Source organism: Haemaphysalis longicornis, unplaced genomic scaffold, assembly GCF_048455015.1.
Source record: "Haemaphysalis longicornis isolate Haplotype H1 unplaced genomic scaffold, Haemaphysalis longicornis Haplotype H1 scaffold_8, whole genome shotgun sequence".
Classification (NCBI taxonomy): domain Eukaryota; kingdom Metazoa; phylum Arthropoda; class Arachnida; order Ixodida; family Ixodidae; genus Haemaphysalis; species Haemaphysalis longicornis.
Genome location: NW_027526445.1, coordinates 185,690,515 through 185,714,267, shown reverse-complemented (window position 1 = coordinate 185,714,267; position 23,753 = coordinate 185,690,515). Strand labels below are relative to the sequence as shown.

Here is a 23,753-nt window from a genome sequence, read left to right as displayed (position 1 = left end):
CTTTACCTAAAGGAAGCTCTGAGGAACGGAGTATGAGGAGCGAACAAAGGCTTACTCACAGGGTCAAGCATGAATCCGTTCACTCCCTTGCCCAAGCCCAGGACAACCATGGTCGCGCTCCCATACAGAGCGTATCCCGCGCAGACAACGTTCCGTCCGGTCTGCAGTGCATCTTTCGGGCTTGGTTTATCTGTGCTTGTCTACAAAAAAAAAAAAAGAACAGCCTGCTCGTGAGGCACCTCAAAGTGTGCGGTACCCCCGAGGGAGAGAATGACTACCTTGCGGAATATGGCGAAGATGGAGCCGATGGCCCCGAGGCAGTCGATGTTGGAGGAGCCGTCCAGCGGATCGAAGCAGACAATGTACTTGCCCTGGCGGTCAGCCTCTACCTCGACGACAGTGTCGTTCTCCTCGGAGATCAAAAGGCAGGTGGTGTACGAAGCCTTGAGCAGGTTGATGAAGAGGTCGTTGGCTATTACGTCCAGGGTCTTCTGCTCCTCGCCCTGAACGTTCGTGTGGCCCACCATGCCGTACCTGCGCCCACCAGACTGTATTCGCCAACTCTTGCAGTCGCGTTTCCCCACAGCCTTGAGATGACTCGGAAATTAATTACTGTGCCATGAGGACACTGATGAGACTCTTGCATGGGTGCAGCAATGCGATCTCACTAGGTTGGTGCAGGGTGGCTCATTTTCGTGCACTTGCTTTGGTACCGCGCTGAGGAACCGCGTAGAAACGCACATTTATCATATTTTATGAGGGCCGCGTTTGTCTTTCGATTCGTAGAGATGAGAATTGTGTGAATGGAATATAATCTGCTGCGGCAGAATGGCGAGTTGTGCTAGTTTGTGAAATTGCATGTCGAAACCTTCAGAAAGCACACCACGGGAAAAAAAAAAAAAAAACGCTGCGCAAACGAGAGGAACACAGTACGAGCGCTAACATAAGCGCTCGTCCTGCGTTCCTTTTGTTCGCGTCGCGGTTTTTCAGTGTTGCGCTTTCTGAAGGTATCGACATGGAATAAAATAGCTGAATTCCAAAAAACTAATAAAGATTGTCTTAACTTTGAGAAACACCGATGCGTGAATTTTATCGCACTGAGAAAATGTTTGATACGGACGTTCAGTCAGCTTGATTGCGGGTCACCTCATGCTTGCTCTGAAGAATGCAGCCGTTTTAGCGACACACCCAGGGTTTCAGCGACAAATTATGCGACAGGCCTCCCCTTAAAACCAACATTGCTTGTAGCCCGCGCAAGTTTTTAACAACTTGAGCTTTGTCCGTGCGGATCGTTAACAGAAAACTACCATCTTCGGCGAAGGGGAGAGGGGGAAAACGCTAGGCCAAGAAGTCTGAGGGAAAATGGCGAGGACGCGAGCAGCCCACGAGCAGGTGTTGGGAGTGAGCGCCTCAAGAAAAAAAAATGTGCTTAGGGAGGTCCCGAGAAACGAACCTGGGACCATTACGTCGCGAAACCGGCCACCTGAGTACTGGGCCACCCCAGAGGCCCGAGGGATATGTGGTTAGCAGCGGCGGGGAAGAATAACATGTGCAGCCAATGGGGAAGAAAAAAAAAAGGGCTGCGGCTTAGGTCAGCTAACCTAGGGTATGGAAAGCAAAGTGAACGGCTCGCTCTAACTCAGACTCCGATGCTAGTTTCCCGCGCCTTGCTTTCCAGACCTTTTCCAGCGAAGCAGCTCGCCTGGCGACATCCGCGGGGTGGTCAGACGCCGCATGCCGACGACGGCTCAACAGACAGTTTTAGTATGGCGGCTAGCCGAGGCTGACGCTGCGGCGGTAGGTTATACCGGGACCCGACTGCGCATGCGCGCGCGGGGAGGTCGCCTCTCAGTGGAAAGAATGCGCGGGCATCGCGAGGGCCGGCCTGCAGAACTAATGCACCCTACCAGAACAAACCAGCAAGCGCCCAGTCAAGCCCCAGTACCCGCCGCCGTAGCGCTATAGCGTACGCTACACGCTATGCTGAAACTCTCTAATCTCCCGCTCCCGCGCAACGCTCAGAAAAGACGGCCGGGCCTCGCTCTCATCCATGACCAAGCTCGCACTGACTAGGCGAGCGCAGCGCTCTTATCAGCCAGGCGCGAGGCGGTTCACGCGGTCAGGCTGCGGAGAGCGCACGCGCCAAGCCGGCAGCGAAGGTGGAGCTCGGCGAGGAAGTCACGTGACGCTCTGCCAAGGCTACGGTGCAGCGACGCTCAAATGAAGGTCAAATTGCTGGTGACGACAAAACTCGGCCCGACTGGGTTAGTAAAGCTTTGTGTTAAAAAAGTTGTGTCGCCATCCGGTCTAACGGGCACAACTCTGGAACCATACTTGTTCCGGAAAAGAGCGTACGCAAGCAACTCGCCTCACGAATAGTGCAACTCTTCAGTAAAATATGCTGTTGGGCTAGTTGGTTCATTGCTTAAAGAAAATCGAGCGCTACAAACGAGGACAGAAAAAAACGAAGAACGACGAGACAGATGCGCTCTCACGACAGAGACAGTGCAACTCTCACGAATCGCCACCACGGCATGAAAGAACAGGACCTCGTGAGCCTGGTGCAAGCTTTCGTTCTCAGTAGAGTAAATTATGTCACCCCCTTCCTTAACTTCAAATGCGGCGAAGAAGCTAAGATAAATGCAGTGATTAGGCGGGCTTATCAGCAGGCCGTAGAGACCCCGTTAACAGCCCCAACAGAACTATTCGAGGCACTCGGGCTCCACACTACCCTGAGCGAGCTTACAGAAGCTCAAAGGCTGGCACAGCGGGAGCGACTCACACAGAGCCCAACAGGCAGACAGATCTTCAAACGGCTTGGCATTCTAAACCCAGGGACACCCAGAGACTTTCCCCTAAAGTACTTGAAACAAACCAAACCACCCTGACGAAAAGAAGACGTAGAATTGAGCTAAGAGAACATTTTACAGAGACAAAAATCGCGGAAGTTCTTAAGAAAAAAATCACTAATGCTGGTGCTCGAACCCAGGCAGTTCGAACCAAAACACGAGGGCCTATTCCTGGGCTACTAAAGCCAAACAGCGGAGTTCGTTATAGCAGTTGTTCAAAAGAATACAGGAATTGTTCGAAACAAACCAGTACATGTCGCTGGGTGCGTGCAGGAAGTGCCTCGCCTGTAACCACCAGGAAACGGAATGACGCCACCACGCTCCGCTGTTTCCTCAGTCTTCGCGTCGCAATTGCCAAGGTGACCGAATTTTTTCGTTGTTCGTATTTAATCATATTTGAATGCACGATTCATATTTTAACACGAAAACGTTTTATTCCCGTATACACCAAGATTTCGCTGACGTCATATCCGTCACGGAAGCGACGCTAGTACAACGAAGCAAGCGGCCTGTAAAGGGGGCACCCATGCATACATGATCTTCTTGCGGGGGAGTAACCTTTAGTACTAAAGAGTACGTTATACTTAATGTTGCGTGTTTTATTTTTAACACTAAAGTGTTTTATGCCGCGATACCCCAAGATTTCACTGACGTCATATCCGTCACGGAAATGACGCCAGTGCACCTTTGCCGAAGCGACCCGCCATCAGGACGTCGCTCGCCAAGCACACTCACATGACAACCACCGACCCGCAAATAATTCTCAGCTGCAGATTTCGCTGCACATTTCACTTTCATGTAATACTGATTCCTATGACAAAGGAATCAACCACAGTTTTTTTTTATTTGATTGGTTCTTTAGCTGTAAAAGCTGTCGACGCTTCTTCCCGCATGCTCTTTCTACCAACTCTAGCCGCCTCTCGCTGATATTTCCTGTCGGCCAAATCACACTTCCGTCATAAAATCCGACCTATCAGGAATTTGGCCTTTCTCATGGCAGGCTGGGTAGATACCTAAATTTTGGCACTGTACTAGCTCCGGATCAACTGTTTTGGAATAGCTTACACGTGCATCCCACGGGTGTTGTTTCTCTCGCCCCCTCATTCGCGGGGAGACAGCTAAATCGCCTAAAAACAACGCATGTGTTAGCGAAAAAAGTTATTTAACGATTCATCACTTGGCGGGACGAATGAATGAGGCCGCGTCTAATCTCACGGCAACCGTGAGAATTACCCCCGGAAAATTCTCCTCCCTCCCAACGTAACCTAACCTAACCTAACCTAACCTAACCTAACCTAACCTAACCTAACCTAACCAAACCGAACGTATTATAATCTACCCAAATCCAGGCCAATCGCAACAAACCTAAACTAACCCAGCCCAACGAGGAACAAAGCCTATATCAAACCTAATCCAACCCATTCTGTAAGTATGGTGCGTCGATCTGTTGGTACAGTAAAAACCAGAATCTAAAAAAAATGTAGGAAGCTCACAGTAGCGCGCAAGACTTGAAGATAGCGAAGCTGGACGCAACTATAGCGCGTTTCCTCTTTTTAGCCTCAAGGCGTTGTTAAATTTGAGCGCCGCCGCTGTACCAGCGACCACAGCTGGATGTTCGTCCTACTCCATCGCACGCGGCTCTGCGCGCACGTCGCCTTTCCGATTTGCCTCGTCGCGCGACGTCGCGCAACGCGCGTCGCGCGATGAGGCGGTGTTCGCACTTGCGATGAGCGATGATGCGACTGCGGGCAGCGCAGCTGTTGAGGCCCGTTCACACTTGCGACAAGAGCGACGTCGCGCAGCGACGCGACTGGAGCGACCGCCACTCTCGGTGTTCACACTTGCCAGCGACACGGGCGACGACGACGACCGTATTTTTGCTTTTCTTGTTATTGTTTCTCGCTTAGAACGAGACTTCACGGGAGTTTCGGTTTCAAGGTCTCGGAGTATCGCGAATTTCGCGAGAGTTCGTAGGTGTGTCGGCGCCAAAGCGGCGTTTTGAAGCGGCGCGCTTCTTGCGTTTTGGTCGTCGTTTGCTGGCCCAGCGGAACGCTGTTTCTGTCTCTTCTGGCCCATCATTTCGCCAGAATGGATTTGGCGGAAGAAGAGCAGATCACGCTGATCTTACTTTCCACCTGCATGATGGAGCTACATGAAGTTATGCAGGAACCGCCGAAAAAAAAAAAAAAAAACGACGCTACTGGGTGCGTCCCTGCCTCCAAGAGCGCGATAGGTTGGGCCAAGGGAACAACCTTTTGCCGCTCCTTCGTTCCCGTGACGTAGAGTGGTACAGAGAGTAAGTTCTTATCACAGATTTCGTTTTCTGGTTATTACTTGCTATGTGACAAACTTAAAAGTCTCCTCTATGGTTTCATGCCCTCTTTCCAGCTACTTGCGGATGGCCCCGCAAACGTTTGACTCGCTGCTCAAGCTTGTGAGCCCCCGCATTACAAAGCGGGACACGCGGTTTCGAAAAGCGATAGCCGCAGAGCACCGCTTGGCGCAAACCATCAGGTAACGTCCATGGTCTGACGAAATTTGTAAAATTTATAGAACTGCACAGGTGCGACGAGATTTCGGCGTGTGTCGAGATTTCGGCGCACGTTAAAAATCCCCAGGTGGTCGAAATTAATCCTGTTTATTAAAGCTGTTTATATTACTACAAAAGCTACCCTGAGATTTACTGTAATGCTTTGCATTGAATTCTTTTCTGCACAGATTTTTAGCTGCAGGAGAGACGCTGCGGTCGTCTTCGTTCAATTTCTTGACCGGCCGATCGACCTCCTGCCAGCTAATTTCAGAGGTATGCCAGGCCATCTGGGATATCGTCGGTCCCCTGTATGTTGTGCTGCCTTCATCACCGGCTGAGTGGAAGAAGGTAAGTTAGTAGCCGTACTTGCGTTATGCACAACCACACCTTGAGATGCATTTTTGTAAATTTTCTACATAGTATATGTGAAATAACTGCACAATGTGCATAATTGTTTTCTTCAGGTTGCTGAAGACTTCGAGGAGTTCTGGAACATGCCCCATTGCCTAGGGGCAATGGATGGCAAGCACATTAACATTGAGTGCACGGACAACTCGGGCAGCTTGGACCACAACTACAAGAAAGTTTTTAGCAAGTCCATGCTGGCTATTAGCGACGCACATTACAGGTACCGGTTTCTCAGTAGTGCTACTATTACAGTGCCTTGCGTGCACAGTTGGGTGGGGGGAAGAATTTAGAAGTAAAAACATGCCCGTAAAAAGTAGAGAGTGTTGCAAAGACCCAGATATTTCACATCTTACTGTTATCTAACTCATTCAGTTTTTTGTTGGTTACCAGCTGCCGCTTCCAGCAAAGCAATAATAAAAGCATACCTCTAACTTATACTGGCAGAAAGCCTACAAGTCAATCATGCCATGTATGAGCTGATGTGTGCACTTTTCAAGCCCAAAATTGGCAAAAAAAGAAGTGTGCCTGCCTGAATAGTCTCTTAACTCAACATTGATCGCACTTATCTACCACCTAAATAAACCAGAGGTGGGTAGTAAATAAATAAAAAGCAGGTATATAAACCACAACCAGAGATCGTAAACAGTCGAGAGAAGCGAGTCCTCATGTTGGACAGATAATTTTTACCATTCATATGTCTACTTTCATGCACCAGGTTCCTATACGTGGAGTTCGGGCACCACGGCAGTGAGTCGGACGGCGGTATTTTTGGCCGCAGTGAGTTCCATATAGCTCTGGAAAGAGGAGAGCAAGGACTCCCAGCTGACACACCACTCTGTGGCATTGGCAACACGCCGTATTTCTTTGTGGGGGATGAGGCCTTCCCCCTCAAAACGTACCTGATGAGGCCATACTCAAGGAAGAGTAAGTTCTCACGTCTGTTCTGGTATAGTAGAATGCTTCAACGTTCCCATGTAAACGTGTACAAGTATCTAATGAAATATGGCTATAAAGCGTGCAGTCAGCGTGGTGAAACCATAAGGACAATTAAATGTAATGTATGCTACAATACACAAGTATGTAGAAGGCCTCACAATTGTTGCATGCGCTGCTTTCCTGATTACAGGTTTGCTGCCATGTGTGCAGCTAATCTACAGTTAATTTGCTGTCGGACGGGAATTTACTGTGTCCAGGATAGTGGCTGCTAGAAGAAGCATGCAGTGTACTCCAAATATCAGCGTGGTACCAGCCACCTCCACCTGATTATTTCGTAAAATTCTGCCTTTGTTGTTTTCTACGCCTGCACTCAGTCGCTGGTGACGTTGGCAGCAGCCAACAGCTCACAGAAGTCGAAAAGAAGAGAATTTTCAATTATAGGTTGAGTAGGGCACGCCGGATCATTGAAAACACATTCGGAATTTTGGCGCAAAGGTGGCGCATTCTTCGACGGCCGTTCAAAGCCAACGAAAAAAACATCACGAGAATCATAGGAGCCTGCGTCACACTCCACAACTTCCTGATGTCGGAGCCTGCTGCCTTCCGCACGGTATACTGCCAATCAGGCTTGACTGACCATGAGGACTGGCAGGGACGACTAGTTGAAGGCAATTGGCGCAATGAGGACAATAATAATGGTGCCTTGCAGGATCCCCCGACCACCTCCCACCGCTCTACAAGGTATGATCTTCAAGTACAGTTTTGTTGTGACGAATGCTAATAGTGCCGCTGTGAAAAGTTTGGTTTGTGCTGAACAAGGGAATCGTAAAATTACAATTACGATCTTTCTTTTTGTTTCATTTGATCCAGGGCTGCTTACAACATGAGGGACAAGCTGTGCAAGTATTTGGTCAATGAAGGGCAAGTTCCTTGGCAAGAGGCCATGATAAGAAGCAGCAAGGCATAAAGAGGCAAGTTGTTTTTAATGGAAGTTTATTTGAAAAATTGAACATAAACATTGCACGCATGGTAATAGTACAAAATGGTTTGTGACAGGAACACGTAAAAAAAGGCAAAGTAGAAAAATTAGTTGCAATATAAGCATGAAGACATTAAGTTAAAGTACAAGGAACTATCGAAAGCAAAAGACAAGAGTGTGCAAGAAAAATAATGGAATACCAGAAAAAGAAATAGTAATACGAGACTGATTTCTTTTAGCATTGTAGTTCACACGCCTCCTTCTGTGAGAGCCTCCATGACTTTGTTGTGTACTAGACTTTGCATTTGAAAAATTACTTCCTGTCTTTTAATTGGTGGCAAAGTCCGGATTTGTTCCGCAAGCGCCATGCACGAGTAGTGTACATGGTCATTCCGCTGCAGCGTTTCGTTGCGGAGGGTGTGGAGGTGGGTCAGGCAGGCAGCTGCCACTGTTGAAGGCAGCGTCTTCTCTGCTGTCTCTGGGCAACTGAAGCATTGAAATATATGTTACTGGTAATAGTTTCCGTATGAATAATTGTTATCTTACCTCTGTGCCTTCTTGGACAGCCTTGGGACCTTTCTTGGCCTGGCAACCCTTGTGTAAAGCAAATGAAAATAAGCTCTAATAAATACTTGTGCCAACCATTCGAGCTGTGCATAAACAAAAGGCAAATGTATTCCACGTTTTAACGTGAACTGTGTATATAAATACTCCACAATACTACTAGACATATTGTTACAAAATAAGCTTACCTTTCAGCAGCAGGGGATGGGCGTAGCTGTAGCCCGGTGCTCATTTGCACTGGCCCTGGGCTTTCATAGCTAAATAAAAAGAGACATTTTTTCCCTGTCATTTGTCCACTGGAGGTACAACTTGTTAGTGGTAATTTCTAGCGACTGTAGTTACCCATCAACTTGTCCTTCTGGGCTCCCACATTGCAGGAGGCCACTCCGCGTGCCCTCAATGTCATCCATGAAGCCGTCGCTGTCATTTTCTGACACTACTTCGAAAGCAGCGAGCACTCCTTCTTCCATTTCAGCTGGTTGTCTGCAGTGGTACACAAAGTAACGTAATCAATCCAGTTGGCTGACTAGCACATGTGCCGACTGTGCTTGGGATGTACAGATGGGGACACAATATTCCGGTCATATTTTATAGTGTTTTTTCTTCTCATGACCTTTTTGGGTTGCCCAGTGTGCTTTGTGCAATACCGCATACTCTGAATGACCTTGTGGGTGCTTTGATAGTCGTGTACAAACACTAAATGGTTGTACGGTACGTGAGGAATTGCTGAACATGTGCAATCTGTAGGAGATATCAATTTCTATGGTCAATGCTTTTTTTTGGAGGGGGGGGGGTTCTGTTGCCTTTGTCGTGCTCAAGATGTACACACTTGTGTGCTTGTTGTCATATTTTATACACTCTGTTTTTCTTCTCATGACCTTTTTGGGTTGCCCACTGTGCTTTGTGCAATACCGCATACTCTGAATGACCTTGTGGGTGCTTCGATAGTCGTGTACAAACACTAAATGGTTGTATGGTACGTGAAGAATTGCGGAACATGTGCAATCTGTAGGAGATATGAATTTCTATGGTCAATGCTTTTTTTTGGAGGGGGGGTCTTTTTTTTTTCCCCTGCTGCCTTCATTGTGCTCAGCATGTACACATTTATTGTGTGCTATCTGTGTTGTGATACTTTATAGAGTCTCTTTTTCTTCTCATGATCTTTTTCGGTTTAACTCACCATGTTAGTGCTTTGATATTCGTGTATATACACTAAAATGGTGAATGTTATCTGGAATAAAATATCGTGCCCCCGCCATGGCCACAAGTTCATCAAAAACCTGCTACAATTTCCTGTGTTATAATTTACACAACCTTAACAAAACAAGCAATGAGTAGCACACCACTGCAACACTCCTCATAAACCACGTGTTGCTTTGGAGCAAACAACCTTCCTTTGATCTTTAAATGTGCATACGTCTTGTTACTTACCGCTGAGAGTTTGTGAATGTGATATTGGAGCATACACTGCAAAAGAAGTTTTGAAGTTTCAGTTAAAAAGTTGCAGGGTAACTTTTTCTATAGCAGCATGCACACAACAGAAAAAGAATGCAATTAATTATGTTTTGGAAAACAACATTTTGATGCATGCTCAGTGCACGTGAAATGCATGGAGTATCATTTACCACTCTTGCTTTGTTTTCCACTCTAATAAACATCCACCCCTCCTCCTCAAATACTTTGCTGCCGCAGAGATAATTTCTTGGGCACTAGTTTTTTTTTTAAATTTTGGACACACTCCTTTGATAAGCAAATGTAGTTTCAACAGCAGCTGAAAAAAAAATCAATCAGAAGCTTACACTGGCTCTTCGGAAGACGGCTCCATAAGTTGAGTCATCTGCGTGAAATACTTCCACTTGACGTCCTTGATGTCCTTTGCGCCGTTTCCACTCTTCATGCCTTTTATCAGTTGCATTTTGATTCTGCCGTATGTGTCCTTCAAATATTTAAACTTCTTTTGCACCGCTGCTCCTGCGGGAAAATGTGCTAAAATAAATTGCTTCCCCAGTGCAGACATGCAGGAAGCCATCACGAATTCACAACCTATATGGTGGTGTACTTTGTACATATTTGTTCTTACTTTACCAGTCCTGAATTTCAGTTTCGCGCGGCACTTCTTTAGCAGTACAATTGTTTTCCGTGTACAGACGCCAAGCTTAGCACGTGCACACAATTTTTCATTACACACTAGTAAACAATTTTCCACGGCAGCTTGGCCTCGCGGATCTAGTGCTAGAATTTCGAAACAAGGTGTCTGAAATGTTATTTCTGTGCGCGGAACTAACTATGCCCTGCTGGCGCAAAGCCACCCCCACAGAATAGCTGCCGGGCGCTCAAAAAATGCAAACACGTGTACGTACCACTCAGTCCGCCGAGGTCCTTTCCGATCTGTTCAAACAGTCGGTCTTTGTACTGGGTATTTTTATATTGTAGGTGCCCTTTATCGAACAGAATTGGGTGCTCTTTGATCATATCAATCATCATTTCAGTCGAGAACGACATCTCGCCTTCGGGCAGAACTGCAACGCGCGGCGGTGGCATAGCGCGGTGTTCCCACAGAACAGGGAGGATGTTCCGATGTATGCGATGTCGATTTGCCCGCCGTTTTTTTTTTCGTCCTCCTCACGCCGTTCGCGGAGGAGGGAGAAGGGTGCTTTGGCAGGATATGACGTCAGGAAATGTAGCCTTCTTCTTCCGTCGCAGCAGCGACGGCGGCGACAAAATTTGGTCGAGACCGATCGCTCTCGTCGCCGCGACAAGTGCGATGCCGAGCGACTGGAGCGACAGAAATCACGTCGCTCTTGTCGCTTTTGTCGCTCCTGTCGCAAGTGTGAACGGGTTACCCGACTTGTACGACTTGGTGCGTCGACCATACGCAGTCAAAGTATATATGTTACACGTGCGCGACAAAAGCAGGTAGAAATCAAACTGAAACACATGCTACTAACGTGGAACAATGCCGAAAGCATTGCGGGTTGCAGGAGGAGCAGAAAATAACAAACTCAAGAAGGCTCTTTTTAACACATTATTGCACGAAGAAATAAACACGCTTGCTTTCACGCCACAACAATCGCATCACGGCCCACAAATTTCGCTTCTTTTCACAGGCGCGAAGTTCTGACGCCTCCGAACTCTAGGCGTGTTTACCAGTCACCGATAGAAGTACGGAGAGGCTGCAAGTCAACCTACTGTATCGCTATCGACGGAGCTATATACGATGATTACTTGCTTTTACAATCCATACACGTTCCTCTGTGTACCGATGAGTTCCACGCTGTTCGTTGATTAGTACACGCGTACGCTGAAGCCAGTGACCAAAGAACCGAAGCGCACGGGAAATTGCTTGTCGGCCCGCCCCGACGGGTCCAGCGATAGCAAGCCCAGCGGCGGCGGCGGCTCGCTCGCCGCCGTTTGCATTGCTGGATGTAAACAAACGTTTCGTTTCCGTCTACGTCAGCCTACTCCGCGGCCATGATTGGCTATCCGGTTTTGCGGGGACGTCGCGCGCCGAGAAAATTCGGTCCGAGAGCGATCTGTTCCACCGTCGCAAAGCGACGGAAAGCGACGGCTGGCTCATCGCTTTGCGACGTCACGCGCTGTCGCGCGACGAGGCGAATCGCCAGTTGGAACGGGCCTTACTTCGTCGCGCGCACTTGTCGCTGCGGCGGCGTCCTCGCCTCCCTCCGGCAGGTGGCGGGACGGGACCCGTGCTACAGCCCGCTACCTCCTCGCATATATCTACCCGCCATCGGGCGCTGCTCTAATCCGAGCGCTTGCAGAAAGGGGTGTGGCTTGACCTCAGGCTCTCAAGGTCAAAACTGGTCACCCGCGAAGAATGCCCCAGGTAGCGTACTGTAGCTTTCGCTACAAAAAGCATTAACAAAATCACGATGACTGTAAACATTCGGAAAGTTAAAAAAAATCTTCCGCAATGTCGGACTCGAACCTGATCCTCCTCGTTTAATGCCACAAGACCTAGGAGTTTCTAGGGAATATTTCTCCCACTAACCCGAGCCTTCTGGTTTAAAACCAAGTATAATACAACAGCGCTACAGGGGCAGCTGCAAACACGGCTTTTTAGGGAAAACTTATCCCATAGAATCTCCGCTTAGCCAATGACAGGTGAGTGCCGTGAGAAATTTCTGACGGTAATTCTCACGGTAGCCGGGATAATAGACACTACCATTAGGTTTGTTGCAGTTGGGCTGGATTTGGGCAGGTTATGACGCGTTCGGTTAGGTTACGCTTGGTTCGGTGAGGTTATGTTATGTTAGGTTACGTTTTGAAGTAATGGTATTCAGCGAATTTTAGGCCAGCCAGCTTTTATGGAAACTGCGATGAGAATTTCCCAAAGGTAATTCTCACGGCTGCCGTGAGATTAGACGCAGCCATCACGAAACTGACGGAGAAGTGTTTGCCACTCACAGGTTGGCGATGCCCGCTCGCCGCACCGCCGCCGCGACCCCCTTGATGGCGCACTGGATGCTGGTGAGAAGCTGCGTCAGGTCGCCCGTGGCGCCGGGCACCTTTCTCTGTTCGGCCAGCACGAAGCGGGTCAGGGTCATCACGTTGGTGTCGACCGCTTGGCCCGAAGCCATGTCGCTCTCCCCAGGTGCGAGCGGTTCTCTGGATAGGCAGTCGGCAGAGCGGATAGGAAGCGAAGAAGGGACTCGTCGCAGGGATGCCCGCGCGAAGGTCCCTCACGAAGGTCCTGGCGGATACGGCGCCTCCTCGTGACCGCAGGGCAGCCGAAGGCCGTGAGGGCGCAGCGGGGCTGTGCCGCGGTTCTGTCCTCCTGCCCCTTCCTCCGGAGAGCCCCGCACGAACCGCGATAGGTCCGACGCCAGGAATCCCGCAGCGACCAAGACCCAAGCAGCCCGAACTGGCTCGGTGCACGCGTGGTCTGCAATGCACGCGCGCCACGCCCACAAGGCAAGCTACTGGATTGGATTGAACCGGGACGGCTTGACAAACAAGTTCAAACCTAAATTTGCCTAATACGCGTTAAGACGCCAAAAGCTTTTGTTAATTATTTTTCAAACAAGTTGCAACTCGTCACAACAGGAGAATAGGAATCTGTACTGTAGTACCTGCGCGAAGATGACTGCAGACACTGTTATGATGACAAAGAGGCCAAACGTGTTTGCGGCTTGGCTAGTCTCCGCCATTTTGCCACTGTATACCGATAAGACAAAGCGTCGGCTCGAAAGCAGCTGGCACAGCGTAGTTTCCCTTTTTAACAGCGATTTAGCAAATCGTAATTTCTCGTGTCCGTAGTTTAAAATACCAAGAAACTGCTTAGCGCGCGCACGGGAGCGCGGGCCTCGCGGCGACCGCCCAGCGTCAGCTGCCCCAGTTTGTCAAGTCAAGCATACTTAATTAGGGTATTGGCCAAGATTGGTAAAAAAAAAGACAAATAACTCCAGCGCTCGCCGTAATCGTGGCAACACTTGCTCGGAACGAGAAAGACGGCGGGAGAAGAGACCGCCATCGCGTTGGCTATGACCCACAGTCCCTACCTTAAAACAGTTATGTCCGTGACTCTAAATCAGCCATCCTAAATTTCCTCTACGCAAGTGTTTCCACAGAAAGTTTGTATGCCCTTTTGAAAGCACAGAACATCCGATCCCGCTCTTTCGCTCTCGTTGTGGCTCTCACGCATACCGCGCTACCTGGAAACTCAGCGGCCCTCGAAGCTGCTCGAGCTTTGGTCTTCTGAGGGCTCGATGTCGTCGCCAATGACAGTGATATACTCACTCTATGGGACAGACTGCAACATCAGCGCCGATCCCCGTTTGCAGCGTACCGCTTTTCCGCCTCCGCACCAATCTCTAAACCGACCCTTGGTGGTTATCTTCGCCAGCTTCAAACCCGTTCCTTCCCCACCTCTGCTATCATCATCATCATCATCATCATCATCATCATCATCATCATCATCATCATCATCATCATCATCATCATCATCATCATCATCATCATCACCAGCCTATCTACGCCCACTGCAGGACAAAGGCCTCTCCCATTATTCTCCAATTACCTCGGTCCTGTGCCAACTGTGACCAATTTATCCCCGCAAACTTCTTGATCTCATCTGCCCATCTAACTTTCTGCCGCCCCCTGCAACGCTTGCCTTCTCTAGGGATCCACTCTGTTACCCTTAATGACCAGCGGTTATCTTGCCTTCGCATTACATGCCCTGCCCACGTCCATTTCTTCTTCTTAATTTCTACCAATATGTCTTTAACACCAGTTTGCTCACTGACCCACTCCGCTCTCTTCTTGTCCCTTAATGTTACACCTATCATTTTCCGCTCCATTGCCCGCTGAGTCGTTCTCAATTTAAGTTGAACCCTCTTAGTGAGGGTTCAACTGCCCCGTAGGTGAGTACCGGTAAGATGCAGCTGTCATACACTTTCTTCTTCAGCGACAATGGTAGGCTGCTATTCATTATTTGAGAATGTCTGCCATATGCACCCCACCCCATTCTGATCCTTATAATTACCTCTGCCTCATGGTTGGGATCTGGGGTCACAACTTGGCCTAAGTAGATATATTCGCTTACCACTTCCACTGCCTCGCCACCTATCTCAAACTGCTGTGCTGTCCCGAGGTTATTGATCATTACTTTAGTTTTCTGCATATTAATTTTCAGGCCCACGGTTCTACTCTGTTCGCCCAGTGCGGAAAGCATGCTTTGCAATTCGTCCCCCGAGTTACTTAGCAAGGCAACGTCATCAGCAAATCTGAGGTTACTGAGGTATTCTCCATTAACCCTTACTCCCACCTGTTCCCAATCCAACGTTCTGAATATTTCTTGTAAGCATGCTGTGAATAACATTGGAGAGATTGTGTTTCCTTGTCTGACACCCTTCCTTATAGGTATTTTACTGCTCTCCCTATGGAGGATGATGGTAGCTGTAGACCCATTGTAGATATTCTCAATATTCTTACATAATATTAGAGGATATCTACAATGGGTCTACAGCTCAGAATGCCTCTGCTATAATGTCCGCTATCTTTCCTGACATCTACATAGGCGCATGTCCGCATTGCTCTGCTTATCATGCACCGCCATCCCACATTATATGGCTCTGTGATAGCCTGCCACTACCCAGGCTACGGCCTTATCACATCCCGCTTACCACCACCAGCGAGGAGCCCTGTGAGGCCGCCGGGCGTGACGCGAACCCCTAAGTACACGACCTGTCCCGCTTGGCCGACGGCACCGGACACTCACACAAAAGGGGCCCGGCCAAATCACCCCAGCTGTGTCCAAATAAAGTCAATAATGAAAGCTTTATTAAAGCAAAGCTTTACGAATCTCGTCGAGCGGTTTCATTTCATTTTCACTTTATTTTCAATTCCAACATGATAGTTCAAAAGATTGCTTGGACCCATAGCCGGAGGCTAGTATAGGGTCCATTGTTGAGATACAAGGCATTCTAACAGGTTACAGAATACAAGATGCTAAACATTGCGAATATAGAAAAGAAGGTTAGGGCATTGTACAGACATATATATTCACATACTCAAACTTGGGTAAGATAACAGAAATATGCAATTTTTATACACAAACAAAAGAAAGGCAACGAGTAATAACAACTACACAGTAAACTTTCGCTGGACGTGTGATACTTGTACACAAGAGTTGAACGGTTTTGTTGCTATTAGGAGGGTGACGGAGACTCATTAAGGATTGCAAGGAAGTGTTTCTTTATTTTAAGAGGAAAGTTAACCGCCGATTTTATATCCTGGGGCAATCTATTCCAGATTTTGGTACCGACGAACTGTAGTCGTCCTTCTCCATATACGTTATTGGTAGGAGGAAGGTTGAAATTACCGGCAGCAGAATTCCTCGTAGGGCGGGATGAGGAGCAAAGAATGGACGAATGGACAGGGCGGTTATACCTTATGATATGATTAATGGCAATGGCTGTTTTCTGTTGACGCAAACTGTCCATTGGTAAAATTTGTAGTTTACTAAACAGGGGTGCGCTGGGATGATCATGGCTTGAGTGCGTTATTATTCTTAATGAGCGCTTCTGCAATTTTCGTAAAGGTTCAAGGTATGTAGTGTAAGTCCAACCCCATGAATCTATGCAGTAGGATAAATGACAGTGGGCGAGAGAAAAGTACAGAATCCGTAAAATTGCAAGGTCGAAATAATTTCTCGCTTGCAACAATGCATGACAGCCCGAAGATAACCTCGAGCACACTAATTTTATATTGTCTTGCCAATGGAAATGGTTGTCAATAACTACACCTAGGTATTTAAATGAATTGGTGCGTTCGAGTGCATAATTATTTATCTTTATTTGAATGCTGTCTAGATTTATGGGCTTATGTCGGGGATGAATTATCATGTACTTTGTTTTTTTGGCGTTGAGGGTAAGTTTATTTGCCTTGAACCAATTTGATATATTTGATAGTTCAGCATTTGTCTTTGTTTCGATTTCTTGCATATTTTGCCCCGTAACAATTAAAGCTGCATCATCCGCGTACAATAGTAGCTCTGCCGAATTAATAACCAGTGGTAGGCCATTTACATATAATATAAAGAACAAAGGGCCCAGGACAGATCCCTGCGGGACCCCTGTGCGTATCGGTTTTTGCGAAGAAGTGATGCCACCTAGAGTAACAATCTGACTACGATGAGTTAAGTAGCTGGAGAAGAATTCAAAGCTTTCATTTCTAAAGCCATAGTTATTTAATTTGTTCTGAAGGATGCTGTGCTCGATAGTGTCGAATGCCTTCTGAAGGTCAAGAAATACAATGGAAACTAGTTTATGGCTATTTAAAGCTGTGTTGACATTTTGCGTCAGTGTTAGAACCGCAGTGGAAGTAGAATATCCCGGACGGAAACCATGCTGTTGCGGACATAGTATTTGATATTTTTCCAGAAATTTGTTGATTCGTGAAGAAAGTAGCTTTTCAAAGATGTTGTTAATTATACTGAGAACTGATATCGGGCGGTAACACGAAGGGTCAGAGCGATCACCGTCTTTGAATACGGGTAATACTTTGGCGATTTTTAGAGGATCAGGGTAGGACGAGGTGGCTAGGGAATGATTGAAAATGTGGCACAAGATGGGGCCTAAAACGTCTATGTTATCCTTGATGAGGCGGACTGTGATTCCATCCAGCCCTGGGGTTTTATTATTACACAATTTTTTCACGGTTGATAACAGCTCGCCTAACTCTATGTCATGAGTAAAGAAGGTATTGGATATGGAGCTGGCTAAACACATGTAATTAGAGTCAGGATGACTAGACACCAAGGACGGGCCAATACTAGTGAAGTATGAATTGAAGCTTTCTGCAGTTTGTTCGTCTATTGTTAAAGGGAGAATACGATGCGCACTAGAATTTCCTACAACTCCTTGTATAATTTTCCATATTTTTTTTGAATCCCCATTCGCGCGTTGAATCAAGCTGGAGTAGTAGTTCTTCTTGCGTACGCGGGTTATTGCCACAGATTGATTCCGAAACCTTTTATACTGACCTAAATAATAATTATTATGTTTATGCTGTTTCCATTTATTGTACCAGAACTGTTTTTTCTTCAAGATAGCAAGAATTTCTTGAGTCATCCAAGGGCAGATCGGGGCGTTATACGAGCGAGACGATATGGTACTGCTAGCGTTACTGATTGCAGTCTTTACAGTTTCGATTAGATTGGCAACCTCAGTATTTACATCATCATGGTATAGACTGCTTGGGACGAGAGCTAAAAGTTCATTCCTTAATAGGGTATAATCGATTTTTCTAACAGCAGAGTGATTTTTAGGTACAGCCTTGGATAGGTCCATAATTGAAATAAAAATAGGTAGGTGATCAGAGATTGGTTCGCCATACACACTTGCATTGATCGGGGTGGATATGTTTGTCAACACGTGGTCTATGATCGTCGCTGAGGTGCTAGTTAAACGTGTGGGCGTAGAAATCAAGTTTCGAAGATTGAAAGAAGCAAGTAAAAACTCGTAATCAGAAGACGTTGGACTGCGCGTATCAATATTAAAGTCTCCCGTAATGACAATGGGAACAGTGTAGTTTGCCGCAAGTGCAAATAGCGCCTTTTCAAGCATACCTATAAAAGAAACGTAAGATGAGTTCGGAGGTCGGTAAATAACTCCTATGATAAGGGAACATTCCAAGTTGATGAACAGTGATTCGATATCTGCGCAGCTGCATGTGACAGATTCTAATTTCGAAAACGAGTATCCTGATTTAACAAAGAGGGCCACACCACCGCCGCGCGTGCGTGACTCTCGTGAATTAGATATGAATGAGTACCCATCGATGTTGCCATTTTCGCCCTTTTTTAGCCATGTTTCTGTCAACGCTATAACATCGACAGGTTGAGCATGCGTAGAAAGGAACGCAAGGAGCAAGTTCAAATTCTTGTTTAAGCTGCGGATGTTCGTGTAGAAAACAGAGACGTTGTTGGTTTTAGATACGCTGTCAGGAGTGATTACTGAGAGTGGCATGATGTTAGGTATAGGAGTACCAGTAGCTGCAAACAGCTATTTATACTATTTTGACCAGGTCGTCATCGCATGTGACGTGTACAACTCTCGAGCTCTCGGACTTCCTCATTAGAATTTTGCCGTCAGCAACCCATGCGAATTTCCAATTTTTTTCCCGTTTGCACTGGATAGCTTTTCCGAGCAGGATTTTGTTTTCAGGACACAAGTGGTCGTTCACGTATACTGGGCTATCAACTTGATATCCCAGCAGGGACGCGTTCAGCCTCTTCTTTTTTGCGGCGAGCAGAAGCATGTCACGGGTAGCTCGAGAGTTGAATTTGACGATTATGTTGGGCGGCCCGCCCCCTTTTGTGGGGACGCGGTGCACCACATCCACGTCATGATCCGAGAGCGGAACACTCAGGCAAGTGGCCACCTTTTGCAGTGTTTGACCAAGGTCTTCCTTTTCCGTTAACGGTACTCCTTTAAGTTCTAGATTAGTCCGCCGGGAGTACTGGTTCAGGTCTACAATTGCTTTCTTTGCGTCTCTGAGTTCCTTCATCAGTTGATGACGTTCCCTTTCGTCTTCAAGACTGCGCTTTTTAACTTCACTCAGCTCCTGCCGGACAGCCTTTAGCTCAGCTCTGAACTCGTCAAAGCCCTGACTATGGAACTTCAGAGACTCCTCAAAACTACTGACGCTAGTTTTAACCTCTGTCATGGCCGCCATGATGGTGCTGAACATATCTATTAGCACCTTTGTGAGTTCTTTAATAGAACTGGGCGTTTTGTCCCCCAGCGCTTTGGTGAAGACAGCAAGGGCATCCATCGAGGCAAGCCAGTGAAACAGAGAATCAGACCAATACCCACAAAAACCAGAGAAGGATGCCCGTGAAGGGCGCCAATGCACAAACGTGTAGGCACTCAGAGCAGACAGACAGCCATTTTCAAAGCAAGCAGAAAACGCAACAAGCTCCCATAACCCACCTGCAATGCGTAAACGCAGGAATTAGCAGTCGTGCCGGGACGGCTGCCAGTCTGCTCTGAATGCCGTCAGTCCAGTTGAGGCCGTATTTATAGATGAAGGGGACGCCACCAGCGGAGTTGCCGGGAAAGCAGACGCCACATTCGGTTGAGGCGGTGAGTCGATGCGGCACGTGCAGATGGGACGGCCGCAGTGCGACTGCGCGTAGCCGAGCGTAGTATCTTGCTATCCGGTGGTGATATCAGGCCTGGATGAGGTACCCTGTCAGTGCCTGCAATGCGTAAACGCAGGAATTAGCAGTCGTGCCGGGACGGCTGCCAGTCTGCTCTGAAGGCTCTGCTCTGAATGCTCTGTTTCGTCGTCGCGGTAGATTTGACCTCCATTTGACCGCAGCTGCGCATCATGTGACTCACCGGCACTAGCTCCGCAGAGTGAGTTCGGCGCTGCTGCTGCCAGTGCTGGCTTGGCGCATGCGCTCTTCGCGCCGCTGGTTAGCGACTGACCCCGTGACTTGCAGCGTGAACACAAGCTGACCCGCGAATGAGAGCGAGGCCGAACAGAGTTTGGGTTAGGGCTAGTTGGTAGCGGTAATATATGACTTCGTGTAGCGCAAAAAAAAAAAAGACGACAGAGGACAGAGGGAGGCGACGGGCACAAGGCCGGACCGTCTTTTCCGAGCGTTGTGCAGTAGCTGGAGGCTCTGAGCCGTCGGTGGGTGTCGGCGTCTGACTGTCATGTGTCAAGGGACTCCTTGAGAGGGGATGCATCAAAAATCCCCCAAAAAGGGAAAGAAATGAAAAAAAAGAACAGACATTTGAAGTGTGCGCCAGGAGCGCACTAATGAGCGACCACCAGCGCCTAAACGCCGAGGCCTCATGGTCAAATATGGGAGCGCGTTGGTCAGTCGATCAGAGAACGCCGCGCAGGAGACCAGTGGCGTGATTGCCATGTATGGACATGGGAAAGGCAAAGAGCCAATGAGAGAGAGAGAGAGAGAGAGAGAGAGAGAGAGAGAGAGAGAGAGAGAGCTTTAATGGATACTGACGAGGATAGCTCCACAAACGGCAGAGCTTGCTACTTCAGATGGGGGTGAACATAGTGAGGCGAAAAAACAAAACCAGAGGGGAAGAAGTACGCAGCAACAATGAATAATAGGGAGAAGAAAATAAGAGCAGTTCAGAACCAATGAGAGTGCGCCGCGATCCGCCCAGCGGGGTTAAAAGCCGAGCGCACAAAGAGAAGGGGCAGGCAAGAAACCGGGAGGCGGCAGGAGCACGTGAGCTTCAAGGAACGAGCCAGGGGGACGCGGCCAGGCCATCGACCCTGCCATCCGAGCCTGGGCGGGAGCGGGCCGACTTCGCATCGGCACCGTCATCCTATGCGCACCACGAACCTGTGTCTTCGTGGCCCCGGCGGCGGCGGTCGGGCACCTGCGGCCAACGTCTACGCTCCGTCGACCTTCGTTTCGACGGCACCGAAAGGCTACGTTCGTGCTGAGACTACCTGGGACCTCCAGCGTCAGCGGCTACCGGGGGTAGCCACCGAGGAAACTTCAGGATGCGCGGAGCCCACGCCGTCCAAGGAACTACCGCGCGCATCGAACGCCGGCTTCAACACGAGAAGACGACGGCTACCACCGAGTCGCGGCAACGCAAGGGTGCGACACGTCAGCGCCGACGACCGGGGTAAGCCAGTCCATCAGGGACACTTGTCATAGGACACAACCAGAAAGTAATTGTGGTAGAGACTTGACTTAGGGCAGTTTTATTGTTTATTGATGAGTGTATATGAACTCATGGTCTAGAAAATTTATTGTAGATACTTTTGGGTTTTGCTCTGAATTGTATTTCGGGATATTTAGTTTGAGGTTTGTTTGTTATCGGGTTTGTGCAATTGATTTATTAAGTGGCTTGCGATAGGGTTTTTCGAGTGTGTATTGAATGTGTGTTTTGTTAAACATGTCAACGGCTTTCCTGCGTCCATGTCTCTGAGCTGGTCAAGACAACCTCACCATCCGTTCACGTGACACTGACAACCCCGCGGATATTTCCCGACGGGCCGTTCGGCTCGGAAAATTAACGGCGAAAGCGGGACCACGACCATAGATAAAAGCAGGCTTTAGACGAATAGTATAGCAATTACAGGTAAAAAAGGTTAACCAAATGTCACCAATATATACCTGATCTAGCACGTCGCCGCCAACTTTCCAGCCTATCACCATTCCAATAAGCTTTGTCACTACGCGTCACTTTACGATGATTTCTTCCAGCCACCTCCTGTCATTTTCCCTCGCCGCGACCACTCCTACAAAGTTAAACGCATAAATTGCCACTCATCTGGTTTTCCCGGTCTTTCATTCCACGTACCATAGTCGAATGAAATAATCTACCATGTCATATCGCCTCTCATAAAGACAACACGAAATTCCAGGAACTAATTCAAGAGCTAACCTAACACTTTTCTCTTATTTCGGGTTTTTCTTTTTCGTCTTTCAAAACGTGCTCTGAACATTTTTGTTTTTCCTCTGTATTAAGGCAAAACTTTCTACCTCTACCAGCCAACGGTTCCTTCGTGGCGTGCGGCACGAGAAACTCCGAAAGCGGCTAGGGAGGGGGAGGGCGGTTTTCACTCACGGAGAACAGTGTAGATGGCGCGGCGAATAGTTATCCAGTGTTCCCCGCGCGCTGCTCGTCTGCTTTAGCCGCTTTAGCGACGATTGTTTTGGGCCTATTTTGGCGCAGCTTCGCGTCCATTGCGCGCTTCCTTCGCAAGGCTTGATTAACTTGTTCGGCCGTAGCTGCTGGGGAACCCGACGGAATTAAGTGACCCGCCGTGGTGGCTGAGTGGCTAAGGCATTGTGCTGCTGAGCACGATAATACGCGGGTTCGATTACCGGCCGCGGCGGCCGCTTTTCTGGAAGAGACGAAAGCAAAAACGCCCGTGTGTACGAGATTTCGGCGCACGTTAAAGATCCCCAGGTGGTCAAAATTAATCCTGAGCCCTCCACCACGGCGCGCCTCATCGCCTGCGTTGCGTCGGCGCGTTAAACCGTACAATCAGTCAAAGGAGTTAAGTGGTCGTTCAGCAAAGATACGTTAAAAATTGGTTTGTTGGGCGGGAAAACAAAATGCAGAGAAGAGAATTTATTATAAAACCACATATCAGCACGCAGCGACTAGTGGTAACAGCGCTGCCCGAAAAACAGAAAAAAAAATCCAATCAGTTTCCAAGTACTCCGGGCAGCCTACTCTTTGCACAACAAATGTCTATGGTGGTGAAACAACATCTGGCCGCAATAGGAGCGCTAACTTTTGCGCAATGCTTACCACGAATGGGACTCCGTTTTCTAAATTGGTGAATACCGAGTCGGTTGTGTTTTAAAAGGTATTAAGAAAGGCGAAAGGAGAAACTGGTTCTGATAAGGAGCGATTATAAAAGTTCCCTCAGCGTTCTCGCAGTTATCAAACTTGCTAAACTAACTAGTTTAAGTCGGTATAAAGGGGAATCACTAAGCTCACATGCCGAACTGTTTCGGTTTCTGCGCTTGTGTCGCGCGGTGGTGTAGTCCCGAGCTAGCACATAAGGATGGATAGGTTTCGCTGTCTCACCCTTCGAAAGACGCTCCCATACGTTTTCTTTCTCCAGACTCACGGCCGGGCTATACGGCGGCATTCGCCGCTCTAGCCCGGCCGTGGCCGACGCTGCTGCTGCGTTCGCGACTCCGCCCCCGTGAATTCCAGATAACGGCTGGCAGAATCTCTGGTTTCAGTCTTTGTAGAGCCACGTGTGTGAATTCAAGTGACGTCTCTTGGGCAATTGTTGTGGGTGTCAGTTAAATTCAAAGTGGATCGGTCGCCGAAGTCGATGATCGAAGCGATGATCCGATGAAACGGTCAAGCGACGACTCGTTGGCTCGTTCGCCAATGGCATATAGCCGACGACGGTCTACTCCAAGTAAACTCAAAATGTACAATAAGTACACTTTATTTACATCACGTATTTACAACTTTGAAGGCTCATGATCGCATACAAGAGG

General features: G+C 48.2%; 2 protein-coding genes across 2 annotated transcripts in view; both read right to left on the bottom strand.

Annotated features, from left to right (window-relative positions):
- The window catches only part of LOC144149457 (fructose-1,6-bisphosphatase 1-like), a 36,924-nt gene extending 16,863 nt beyond the window's left edge, over nucleotides 1-20,061 (bottom strand). Inside the window, exons 1-4 of the mRNA XM_077681029.1 lie at nucleotides 19,720-20,061; nucleotides 12,692-13,169; nucleotides 279-534; nucleotides 60-200 (exon numbers count right to left, since the gene is read on the bottom strand). Of these exons, the coding sequence (XP_077537155.1) occupies nucleotides 60-200; nucleotides 279-534; nucleotides 12,692-12,864 (570 nt within the window). The 5' untranslated portion in view covers nucleotides 12,865-13,169; nucleotides 19,720-20,061. The remainder of the gene's footprint in view (nucleotides 1-59; nucleotides 201-278; nucleotides 535-12,691; nucleotides 13,170-19,719) is intronic.
- LOC144149459 (uncharacterized) lies at nucleotides 7,598-10,468 on the bottom strand. Its single transcript, XM_077681030.1, has 6 exons — nucleotides 10,066-10,468; nucleotides 9,698-9,733; nucleotides 8,609-8,749; nucleotides 8,455-8,523; nucleotides 8,249-8,296; nucleotides 7,598-8,188 (listed from the first exon to the last, which is right to left on the bottom strand). The coding sequence occupies exons 1-6, from the start codon at nucleotides 10,332-10,334 to the stop codon at nucleotides 7,951-7,953; spliced, it is 801 nt and encodes a 266-aa protein (XP_077537156.1). The 5' UTR covers nucleotides 10,335-10,468; the 3' UTR covers nucleotides 7,598-7,950.
- Nucleotides 20,062-23,753: the final 3,692 nt, after the last annotated feature.